Source organism: Poecilia latipinna, unplaced genomic scaffold (genome assembly GCF_001443285.1).
Source record: "Poecilia latipinna isolate Pla-1442-1.1 unplaced genomic scaffold, P_latipinna-1.0 Scaffold664, whole genome shotgun sequence".
In the NCBI taxonomy this organism is placed as follows: domain Eukaryota; kingdom Metazoa; phylum Chordata; class Actinopteri; order Cyprinodontiformes; family Poeciliidae; genus Poecilia; species Poecilia latipinna.
Genome location: NW_015113280.1, coordinates 16,824 through 28,303, shown reverse-complemented (window position 1 = coordinate 28,303; position 11,480 = coordinate 16,824). Strand labels below are relative to the sequence as shown.

General features: G+C 41.6%; 2 protein-coding genes across 4 annotated transcripts; one reads left to right on the top strand and one right to left on the bottom strand.

Moving 5' to 3' along the window:
* Nucleotides 1-923: 923 nt before the first annotated feature.
* On the top strand, nucleotides 924-5,314 carry LOC106954565 (uncharacterized). Of its 2 annotated transcripts, none has more exons than XM_015044168.1 (3): nucleotides 924-1,202; nucleotides 3,079-3,811; nucleotides 3,957-5,314. In XM_015044168.1, exons 2-3 carry the CDS (start codon nucleotides 3,127-3,129, stop codon nucleotides 4,040-4,042), a joined length of 771 nt encoding a protein of 256 aa, XP_014899654.1. In that variant the 5' UTR covers nucleotides 924-1,202; nucleotides 3,079-3,126; the 3' UTR covers nucleotides 4,043-5,314. The 2 variants fall into 2 exon arrangements, with proteins under 2 accessions (XP_014899654.1, XP_014899653.1); XM_015044167.1 differs by lacking the exon at nucleotides 924-1,202 and adding an exon at nucleotides 1,975-2,645.
* Nucleotides 5,315-5,821: 507 nt separating this feature from the next.
* On the bottom strand, nucleotides 5,822-10,280 carry LOC106954564 (uncharacterized). 2 transcript variants are annotated; one of them, XM_015044164.1, is made up of 8 exons: nucleotides 10,061-10,280; nucleotides 9,719-9,790; nucleotides 9,559-9,630; nucleotides 8,753-8,946; nucleotides 8,520-8,583; nucleotides 8,271-8,436; nucleotides 7,814-8,011; nucleotides 5,822-6,629 (listed from the first exon to the last, which is right to left on the bottom strand). In XM_015044164.1, the coding sequence occupies exons 1-8, from the start codon at nucleotides 10,073-10,075 to the stop codon at nucleotides 6,511-6,513; spliced, it is 900 nt and encodes a 299-aa protein (XP_014899650.1). In that variant the 5' UTR covers nucleotides 10,076-10,280; the 3' UTR covers nucleotides 5,822-6,510. The 2 variants fall into 2 exon arrangements, with proteins under 2 accessions (XP_014899650.1, XP_014899651.1); XM_015044165.1 differs by lacking the exon at nucleotides 10,061-10,280 and having other exon boundaries at nucleotides 8,753-8,977; nucleotides 9,719-10,052.
* Nucleotides 10,281-11,480: the final 1,200 nt, after the last annotated feature.

The window sequence follows — 11,480 nt, the reverse complement described above, 5'->3', positions numbered from 1 at the left end:
ATATTAAAAATATTTCACATTTTTGTGCTGGTGATACTGTGTGAATGATTTGTCCAGGATAAAATATTTTCTGTTTAGTTTTTGTTCAGGTTAAAAAAGTTCACATTCCAGGTTGTCCATCTAAAAGATAAATCAGCAATGTCTAAATATAAGCATGAACAGCTGTTATCTGATGTAAACAGATGAATCCGAGGATGATTAGATAAAAATAAAAAATGAGATATGATGCTTTTTGAACATGGATTTGAATGGGAGCAAAACAAGAAGACAGCGGGGCCTAGAGTGGATGTTTGTATGTGAAAATGTATGTTTAAAATTTTACATTCTCATTAAAAGTGTCAGTAAGGTGAATCTCAATACATGACAATATTACAGAAAAGTTAACTTATTTCACTAATTCTGTTTAAAAAATTGCTAAAAAAATGTATTGTTAATTTGAATTTGAATATATAGCCTATATAAACTGAAGAAAATGGCTGAACGTCTTGGGAATGATCTAATAACACTATATTTTTGAATTTAATATTTACTGAAGAAGATGACTGAATGTGTTTGGAATGATCTAATAATATACTACTGTGTTTTTATTATTATTAATTTGAATTTGAATATATATTAACCGAAGAAAATGGCTGAACGTTTTGGGAAGTTAGGGTTAGGGTTAAATCGTTGGGTTATAAATGGTGGCTGCCAGTAAGTGAACCAGACTCAGGTCAATGATTGTCCACGCTGTGGGACAGTAATATCCCTCTCTCTGCTGTAAATCATCACCTTTCTGCTCCTGGTGACCTCCTCCCCTTCCTCCCCTTCCTCCTCTTCACATCTGGGCTGGCTCCTTCTCGGATGCTCGTTCACGCGTGCCGACACTGCCGAGCGCGCGCCTGCATCTTTTAAAACAGGTCCTCCCGCGAGCTGCGTGGTTTAGTTGGTTCGAAGCAGCGAGCGGTTTCTCAGAGGCGTAACTTAGCTCATTCGGTAGTTTATCTATCGCCGTCACTCTGTCGTCGTGTTTGCGTCCGAGGAGATCCACGCACATATATGGAAGAGTCTCAGCGCGGTTTTATTAATTTGGCTTCTTCGCTTGGAACAAGAAGACGGTTTGCTGTCGGTTTCCAGCTGCCGTTTGGTGTTCTTAAATCTCACAGGACGCGGTGGTTCACCTGAAGCTTGGGAGGACGCCGTTTGCATGAAACTCTGCTCCGGTAAGATTAACAAGAATGACACTCCATAAATGTACCTTTTAGTTAAACAAAACTAAAAGGTACATTTAGTTTTGTTTACTCTCATTGCCTGGTCTTTTAGAAAACCGTATAAACCGGCGTTCAATGCCCATATGTAACAGCACTTTGACTAATGCAAAAGCCTGATAGAAAACTTCCAATTTCCTCCCAAGTTTGAAATTTCTTCAAATTACTTGGTATTCTGAGTGTTTTTAAGTTTATTGATACATCCTTAGACTATAGCGGTTTATTCGGCTTTGAGAATTTATTATATTGAATTTAAATGATTCATTTTAAATTCATTTTACCATAGCTCAATATAATGAATTACAGACTTTTTTTTGTACTTCTGTACAGACCATGTGGGACAGAGTACAGACTATCTTTCTGCACAGCCTGCCTAGATCCACCCACTTAACAGACGGCTCTGATCATGTTGTGAATGCTATTTTTTAGCCCCCAATAAAAGTAAGAAAGGTGTGTCAAGTAGAGATTATCTTCTGTTTTTCAATTTAGGATGCTGATAAATGTCTGTGACCCCTTTGAGAACGAAGGGTGGGTAAACCATCTTTCAAGTTATATCCACTTTTGTTTCAGAAAGTTGAAAAAGCCGTGCAGTTTAGAAAATGTCGAGCTTGTTTACATTTATCACACATGTTCTTTTAATATTGCAAGTATTTACAAACGCAGAGACCTTCCCTAAGTGCATCAACTGTGCAGTCTGACCCTATAAAGCTGTGAAAAAGCTTTGTAGAGTGGCTTATATTTAAGAATGCATTGATCAGGAATTTACTGAATTACAAGATTATCCTCATTTATTTATCAGTACATCTGACTTGATCTGCCAAGGCCACTCAAGGAATTCAAGATGTTTTTGTTTTAATTTTTTGGTCCATTTTAAACTTAATTCAGATCATAAAGGCTTTGTCTTAACTGTTCTGACATTTGAATTAAATTTGCTACCTTGTTGACTTTCACGCTTCTGCACAGCGATAAGGGAGTCTCATGTAGGCTTTGTTTTGATGCAAAGCTAGCAGTCCGAGTACTTTTCCATGTTTGTGAGTCATCTGCAACACTATACATGTATGTTTTGGGTCGGTGTACAGGGCTCTGGGTCAGCTTGCGTCTCCTTTTGTGACTTGACGCAGTTTCAGAAACATTTCTATTGTCTGCAGGAGAAATATTTTTGGGGGGAGGTGGACAGGGAATGCAAGGCTGTTTCCTGCACGGGGGGTTTCACTAACAATGGTCACCTCCGCATAATCCGTTGGTGGTTCTCTCTGAGGTTCTCTCCTGAGGACGAAGCTCGGATGTTAAAAGAATGGCCCAAAAAAAAAAAAAAAACAGACAGAGAGGGAACAAGTAAGGAAAACAATGGGAGACCATGGAGGTCCAGTGGGCCTAAAGTGTGGAAAACAAAGGAAGGTTAGTTATGGTTGCATAACGCTAGAGTTTGAAATGTCTCAGAAGTTTTCAAGTTCCAATTAAACAGAAGTCTGAACTTGTTTTGATTCTTCTAAAGTAGCCTTCCATTTGTTTTTGGCCCGTATCCAACCCAATCAATGAGTTTGCTGGTCTGGAACCCAAACTAACCAGTCAGTAAATATTTAATCAGTGTTTACAGAGATGAATATTTGACTCTGAGCGCATCAAATTTGTGACCAATCCTGTTCCGTGGCCTTTAACTGCAAGCTGTACTGACTTGCAGGTTTGTTTGTTTTTTTCTTCCTTCAAGAAACAAGTGTGACTGTGCAGAAACTGTGTCCTGTACCTTTCGTTCCCTAGCTTCCGTTTAATTTTATGTAACCGTTTTGTCGTCTTGTCTATTGTTAAAATCTTTTCATTTGCTTTTTTCCAGATTATAAACACTGGATCTGACTACGGTACGTCTATCAAAGAAAGTTGGATGATTGGAAAAAAGTCTGAAGAGGACAAGCTCAAGTTGAGCAGTTACACCTTACCCAAAGCTTCCTCCAAACCCAACCCGAAGGGTGCCATGGCCCTCGGTAGTTTGAACCTCATGCAGACCCTCAAAAACTCCCCGGCTGCCTTCCGACGCCGCTTCCGCCGGGACCGGACGGAGCTGCTCTCCCACGGCGACCCTCTGTTCAAAGTCCACTACCTGGGCACGGTGAAGATCTTCTCTCTTGACCGAGAGCAAGCCCAGGAGGCCATCTCGCACCTGATGGAAGGTGTCGCAAGTGGGAAGAAGCTGGGCAAAGATCATGCTCTGGTCGTCCGGCCGAGATACGTAGAGGTCAAGGAGCTGAGCACGGGGCGCCAGCTGACCAAGACGTACCTGCAGGACATTGCGTACTGCGCCGCTGACGCTGGCCGACCCAACGTCTTCCTGTACATCTGCAAGCACCAGGGCCAGCAGCTGCAGTGCCGGGTGTTCTGGTGCAGCCGGGCAGAGCGCGCGCGCGACATGACGGCCTGCCTGGCGCGCTCCTTCCAGCGGGCGCTGAACGACTGGCAGGACGGCTCGGCCTCTCTGCCGCCGGGAGACGCGAAGGTCAAATGTCTGGAGGAGTCTTGTAAATCTGCGTCCAACGCCAAGAGCTCAACGCTGCCGGCTGGGCTGGGAAAAGGTGAGGAGGCGGGAAAACCGTAGCAACCAGCAGCGTCGCTACGTCAAGAATTTGTTGCCCTAACCTAGTTGGTGTTAAAAAAAAAAAAAAAAAGCGAATTTATACCTCAAATTCAAACCATCAATGCTATTTATCTCCTCCTCAGTTCGCTGGAAGAGAACGGGCTCTGCGTCCCGAGGCCCCCTCAAAGGCATCACCAGGAGAGGGTCGGCCACCGACAGTTGGAGCTGAACCTCTGATTGGACGAAGGTTCTGCGCTGACCTGCTGACAACTTTATGGGTGGAAGCACTGCAAGAGGGAAGGAAGGAAGGAAGGAAATTTGGGAGGGACTGACTTACAAGGCGAAGGGGCTCAAGCTGCCAACCTGATCCATATTTGGTGACATAATGACTGCTTGTAAGGGCGTTATCATAACTGACGAGTGTTTGGAGTTAAATGTTAATGACGCGAGACAGAACGAGGATGGGCTTGCAACAGGCTGTTTTAGGACTAGTCTGGGTCCTGAGCAGCCAGAGTGTGTGATGTTGAACGCGAGATAGCTGCTGGCTGAATGATCCACCAGCAAAGCTGGGGGTAAAAAGACAGAGGTGGGATGATTTGATGCTTAACAGGCAACTTGTACCAGGTCATGTTTTATATTCATGGTGGCATTTACACGTTTGCTGCTCTATTAAACAGATATTTAGGATTCAGAAGGGAAAATGCTGGCACATCAAGCGAAGTAAAACTGTCTCTACTGTTTATAAAGGTTGATCTTGTTACTTTCAGAGCCCTTTCTATGCTCTCCTGTCAATGATTCCGATAAAGAAACCCCCAAGTGTTTTCGGCTCGTTACAAGGACTTCAGTTTCTATGAACTGCATGACAGATCTGATAACTGCGCCGTCACCAAGTCACTGCAAATCATCTTCATTGGCGACAAACTGCACATAAAAAGAAACGTCCATGAATTTGCACGGACCTGCAAATTCCCGGGGCACTAGCTCGGCATCCAAACACCGGAGGACATTGTGTTCCCACGCGGAGCCTCGGTGAGGAATGCACAGTCATGCACCTGCATTCCACGCCAGGAGAAATCCGAGATCGGGAATCGTCTCAAAAAGCCTCAAATTCTTCATGTCCGGCCATGACTGTGCCTCTACAGCAGCTGCATACTTTTATTTAATCTTTTTTTTTTTTTTTGTGCTGCAGTGTATAACCTACTCCTGGTGATGATTTATGTGTTAGGTTTACAATTGAGACTTGAGGATAAATGGTGTGCCTTTAGCCTACCATCATGTTCTCATTTTTATTATTCCTAAGCTAAGCTCAAAACTTTGACTTTTTAAGGTTTTAAATTCACTTTTTAAAAGTGAATTTTAGGATTTTATGTTCAATGATTCTTTCAAAAGGCACAGTTCTATCTGAAAGAAGATATCTGTGCTGTATTTTATCATTGTACTGTTACTGTACATATTTATATAAATATGTATTTTATGGAATATTAAAAGTTTTTATACTGACTTTGTATGTGCATATTCCTTTTAAGTTTCGGTAACGCATAAAAAAACCAGACTGCACCCTGGTTATGTTTGCTTCCAAACTTAAGTTTTGAGAGCTATATTTAGCTTAACGCAAACAAAACCTTGTCCTCTGTGTTTATGAAGGAGGGCAGGGGATTAAAGAGTTTTGGAGATGTTAGGGCAGGTCAATTAAAAGGGTCCTGGGATCCGTAATCCGTCATGCGGGTCGTTTCTTCATGTTGTTTCAACTTGCCTCTGTTCACGTGAGCTCCTTCCCACTGCAGATGCAGACTGACTGGGAATACCCCCACCAAAAGATATGGATGAAATGTCAGCATATGTAGCAAAAACCCAAACTAAGACTTGGATCAAACCATGAAGGAGCTGTAAAAAGATCCTCACTGTTTAACCTTGATTTTAGAAGTTTTAAATCGGATATTTAGACAAAAATCTAAAACCAGAGGGGCATAATCGCTTTTTAACCAGAAAAATAACACTGAAGACTTGATAAGGAAGCCATCATTTTCAACATTTATTACAACAAATCTGAGTGATAAGACAGAATAAGCGTACACTAATTGTTCATGGTGACATAATATGACAAACTGGTTAGTCAGGCTATCTGCTCAGGTAACTAGCCAACTGCAGTTCAAAAATGTTATCTTAAAAATCATGATACACCATGGCTATTATACAGCCGGAGAAGATAGAAAATGCTTGCAGTTTTGGAACCATAACGTTTAAAATCTGGTATAGCTTGATATGAGTAACCTGGCAAATTCTAGTTTAAGCTATTAAGGAATTGAGAACATCGAATCCAAAAAAATTGAATATTACTATGAGTGCACTGATTTATTGGTACTGATTTCCTTGCAGTTTGGGAGATTGGTGATCAGCCGATACTTAAATGTGAAACTGATCTTATCTACCTCAACAAAGGTCTAAAAACAAACCGCTGTCCACTTCTGCTCTGCTGTTAGAGAGGTTTGACTGATAAACCAACCCACCAGGTCCTGTCTGCATGTTTGCAGTTAGCAATAGTCAAATTTCAGACAAAAAAAACAAACAAACCTGGTATCGGACAAAATCGGAATCAGCAAGTCAGGCTTTTTAAAGATCGGTAACCGGCGATCGACCGGTAAACTGCCGTCGGTGCAATACCTAAATATCACTCAATAAAAGCCACTCTTCAAGATTTCATCTTGAAGAGTCCAGCCTTGTGGAGCCAGTGGGCTTTTCCGGGCTCTCTCTGAGTCGCTGTAGCTCCAGCAGGGCCTGGAAATGCAGGCGCCTTAGGGGTTTCACTTCCTCTACCACTGAAAAGAGAAATTCATACAAAGACAAAATTAAACCTTTTCCAGTAGTTTTAATATGTCATATTCAGAAGCCAGAAAAACAACAAAGAAACACAGATTCGACCTTTCTAATGTTTTTGAAGTTGATACATAATTTTAAAATAAATTAGAACTTTTGTGACACAAAAACATCCCTATAAGCCACATCATCTAACAGAGAGGCCTTACCATATATGAATATAACGGCTGCACCGTTTGGAAATCTCTCATATAATCACAGAACAGATTGTTTTCTTGATAGAAACCAATCTGTTTAGTTACAAATATAATGTGTGCAGAACGTGCAGGTGAGCTCAAAGGGATTAAACATGTATAGGGAGGATGGATTTCTCCCCATCAAATAGTCTCTCTGCTGGAACAAACTTCTGTACCTAGGTTATGTTAACTTGGATTAAAGGGAAGGAACAAGCTAAACCTGAGGAAAGAGGACACAGCCCAGGTAATAATAAAGCTACACCAGATAGCTCAAGCAGGTACTCGACAACTAAACCAGCGACTAAGCTGTAGTTGTTTGTTAGCATAAAGTTGATGAGGCCAAAAAATGCTGTCATTTGCCATTAATTAACTGTGGCAGCATAGTTTTTTTTCTCTGTGTCTGAGCCAAATGAAGGAAAGCACATTTGACCAGAAATGCAGTGTTTCAATGATAATTGGTGTAACCATTTCATCCTGGTGTGTAGCCCTACATGGAGCATTAGGTCGCAGTAACACTGCTGGTCAGAACAGCAGCAGGAACTATGCTTAACTTTTTCCACTGCCATAACTTTTGTTTTTATCACAATCTCTTTTTCTCCATCCACGGTAAATTACAGGTATGATGGACTAAAAGAGAAAGATTTAGATCCATAGAAAGATCGTAAGTTGTTCGGTCTCCAGTCTTATACTCTCAGACATTTTGCTGAGTTCCTCCTCCTTACTAAATAAATATTCCTGTAAATATTCACATTTTGGAGACTTTGCTCCTTATTTTGGATATATAAATAATAAAAAACAAACAATTGCAAGCCTAAACACAAACAAAAAGGAAATGATGATTAATGTCCTTAAGTGCTCTGAGACAAATACTGATTATCATGGTAAGGTAGCTAAACAGCACCACCTGCAGACTTCAATAGTAACCGTAATATTTTATTATGAAAAGACACCTTTGTCATAGTGCAGCTCGTCCCGATTCCCGTAAATCAGATAGGTCTCCAGGAAGCTGAGGAGGGCTCCTGTGACTAGGAAGCGGTCGTGCAGGGGAAGGGTTTTGATGTAACGCATGTCGAGGGTTAAGGGGTTGGTGGGAGAGGGAACGGTGCACAGGCACACCAGCTCACTCACAATGTCCCAGACACGAATACCTGCAGAGATAAAAGCTTTAAACTCCTGAACTTCATCAAAATCATTGCTTTTTTGTTTTTGTATTTTAAAGAAAATACTTTTAATTAAACAAACAAAGCAACGAGAACACATACTTAAACTGAACAAAACAATCTCAGAAGAGATCCAGAAGCCAACCTCTTCTGGCCCAGCTCATGGAAACTCTGGTAATTATTCCTGAAGCCGTTCACTCAAACAGTATCCCTCCTGCAGGTTGGATTCCTCACATTGTTTCCATACCTCTCGTCTGCCAGTCTGTGATGGACTTCAGCTTCATGGGCGTGTCCTTGACCATTGAATCCATGCCACCGATGCTGACCAGCCGCTCGTGATTGGAGCGTATCCACGCGTACGGGCGTCCGTACTTGACGTAGCCGGCCAGGAGAAACAGAGTGCAGTTCACCTCCTGTCGAAGGAGGAGTTCAAGAGTTAATCTCACGGGAGAAACAGAGCGAAACGTGTGGGTGTGTACTGTCTGCATGCGCTTACTGGTACGGCAATCTCTCCCTCACTGGGAGAGGCTGGGAGAAGATGCTCCTCACCGTTCGGTTCCCTGTAAGCAAGAAAAACAGATCAGCGAGTTAGTGGAGGAACAACATTCAGCATCACGCCTGACATTTGTAAAATCAAACAGAAAAAATAAATAAATAAAGACACCCTCTTCTAAAACTAAACACCTACACGTCAATGTAAGCAGACACACACAAAGCCACATCAGTCACCTGTCGGTTTGCGTCGGCGTCCTGGAGTGAGAGTAAGTCGCCTGGACGTCTGGCGGGCCCCGAGGCTCCCCGGGCAGGGGGGAGCTGCTCCTGCTGCCCAGGCTAGGAGAGCTGCTGCTGGGTGACAAGCAGCTGCTGCTGGAGGAGGAGTACGACGACGCCCTGGAAACCAAAAAACCTGGGGAGCGCCAACCCTGGGCAAAGTTGGACCGGAGAGAGACAAAACTACACTAAATTGGAAAAGAATAGATATTTTTCATATTGTGCTACGTTAGAAACACAAATCTCAACATATTGTAAACCGCCATAACGTAATACATAAGTGTGAAGTAAAATGATACATGAATTTTTTTTTTTTTGACTTATAAAAATTGCATATGTAGTATTTTAGTATTGCCCTCATAAGTCACCTAAGGTTAAGGTAGAAAATATGTCCACAATTTTCTTATCAGTTGAGAACTTTTTTGGAAAATTGGAAAGCAAAGAGTAATTTATTCATTTATTTAGGGCACCCAAGTAAAGGGGCTGATTACAAATTGATCTTTTAAAAAGAAAGTCAGTTGTTATGTTGAATTTATCCCAATAAACTAGATTGAAGTTTGTGATTGTAATGTGTAAATTATAAATGGGTTAAAAAAAAAAAAAAAAAAAAAAGTAGGATACTACAATATCTTATTGGGACCAAATAAACTGCATTGTGTCCAAATAGCTGATCAAATCAAATATCAGGACTGTGCTCTGCTATTAAAAAAAACAGTTTATCCTTGAATGTGTGAGTCTGCACTCCCAGATCAAATGAAACTAACCAGATCCTCATTGACTACAGTCAGCAGCAGCTCTTCTTTTCCTCTTAGCCAGGGCTGGAAGTATTTAAATCCCTGCGGAATAAACAGCATGACGTGTGTGTTTGGGGCACATGAGCTGTTTCATATCTCCTCTGAATAAACCGTGTGATGATGACCCAACCTGTAACGATCCGAGTAAAGCCAAGTCATTCAAAAAGTGCTGCAGCTTCCTTTTCTGCTCCCTTTCTTTCTTCTGTTGGGACACAAATTAACATGAGGCACAAAGAAAACAACAATACGACCCATAGCACTTCCGAGTGATGGAACCAATAAGAACCCTCCCGGTCTTGTATCTTAGCAACGCCTCCTCACATCTTCCTAGGATCTCCTTTTTACATTTAAAAGACGTCTCCTTTTACATTTACAAGACATCTTATTTAAAAATACGACAAATGAGGCTGTGAAGAAACAGAAAACATTACGCTAAATGCAGCCACCGGCTGCGTAAAAACACACTACTTACACTGGCACTGCTCATCTTCTAATAAATCACAGGATTCACCTCTCTTCTAGCAGGCGCTCAACTTATGAATCACCTCGTGTCATTTTTAAAAACATATTCTCTACCATTTTGCTGTAGCCTGTGTGTTTTATAGCTAACCCTGCTATAAAAGCCTAAACGGAGCTCTCCCTGGGTGTTGTCTGTCTGTATTGGCTGTTGGCAGCAGTGTAATGATGGGGGTATGCTGCCTCCTAGTGGCCACCAGCGTAAACTGCAACTCCGGCTCAAAGTGAACCGGAGTTACCAACCTGGTTCCTCTGCCGACAGTAAAAAGTTCGCTCTGCTTACCGGAAATGTAATATTATCTTCCTGATAAGGGGATAATATCTACCCTTCTAATGTGAAACCTCAACTGTTCCCTCATATACTAACAGGACGTTTTAACAGAAAAATTGTAGCTGCCCACACGGACCAACCAAATACTCTCTGGAAATAGGTTCTATTGTTGGAGGAATTTAAAAAAAAAAAAAAAAGCACTCCATTTGGCAACACTGGTAAGAAATATGTTTGAAGGAGTCCATGCAAGCAAGGCCTTAAAGCCTAATAGGAATATGTTGAGGGCTCAGTTTGCTGCAACCACTACTAATGCGTTGCACAAAGGCGGATGGGGTTATGGAAAGGGACTAACTCCAAATGCTGTTTATTGTCCTTGTCCAATAGGACAATGATCCCAAACACACATCAAAGTCATTAAGCTTCTGGAATTGCCCCAACCTCAGCAACATAAAAAATTTGTGGACTGTGTTTAAAAGCTGAATACAATGCCAGGAAACAAACCACTTAAATGGAACTTGACCCATTTTGCCAAGAAGTGCTGTCAAATATCCAGCTAGAGATTTGCCAAGTGGCAAATGGGGACATTAATCGCAATGTTAGTAGGAGTGAGCTGGGAGTGGGGGAGGGGGGGTAAAGAGGTTATAATCAGTGTGAAAACAACTATCAAACTAAACGAAATATCATAGATAACTTGAGTGAATGCAAAACAGTTTTCCAATGACAGTTTCATTGATTAAGTGGAAAAAATTATTCAACCCGACCTGGCTGGATCTAAAAAGCAGTTGCCCCTTAAACCCAATAACTGGATGTGCCAGCTTGGGGAACAACAACTTCTATCAGGTATTTGCACCAATTAGCAACGAGTGTTTCATATGGCTGTAAATGAATTTGGGACAAATGTTCTTGCAGAATTGTTCAAATTTAACCACAACAATAAAAAATGGCTCCAACTGCACTTCACTGGAGTCCTAAACCTTCAGAAATAACTCTTTCCAGACTGATCAATGTCAGTGACTTTGTTTCTCATCTGCTCTTTAATTTCTTTACATCAGAGTATGAAGGTGTTGGTTTTGGGGAAATCTTTTGGCCTACTTCAGGTTCCATG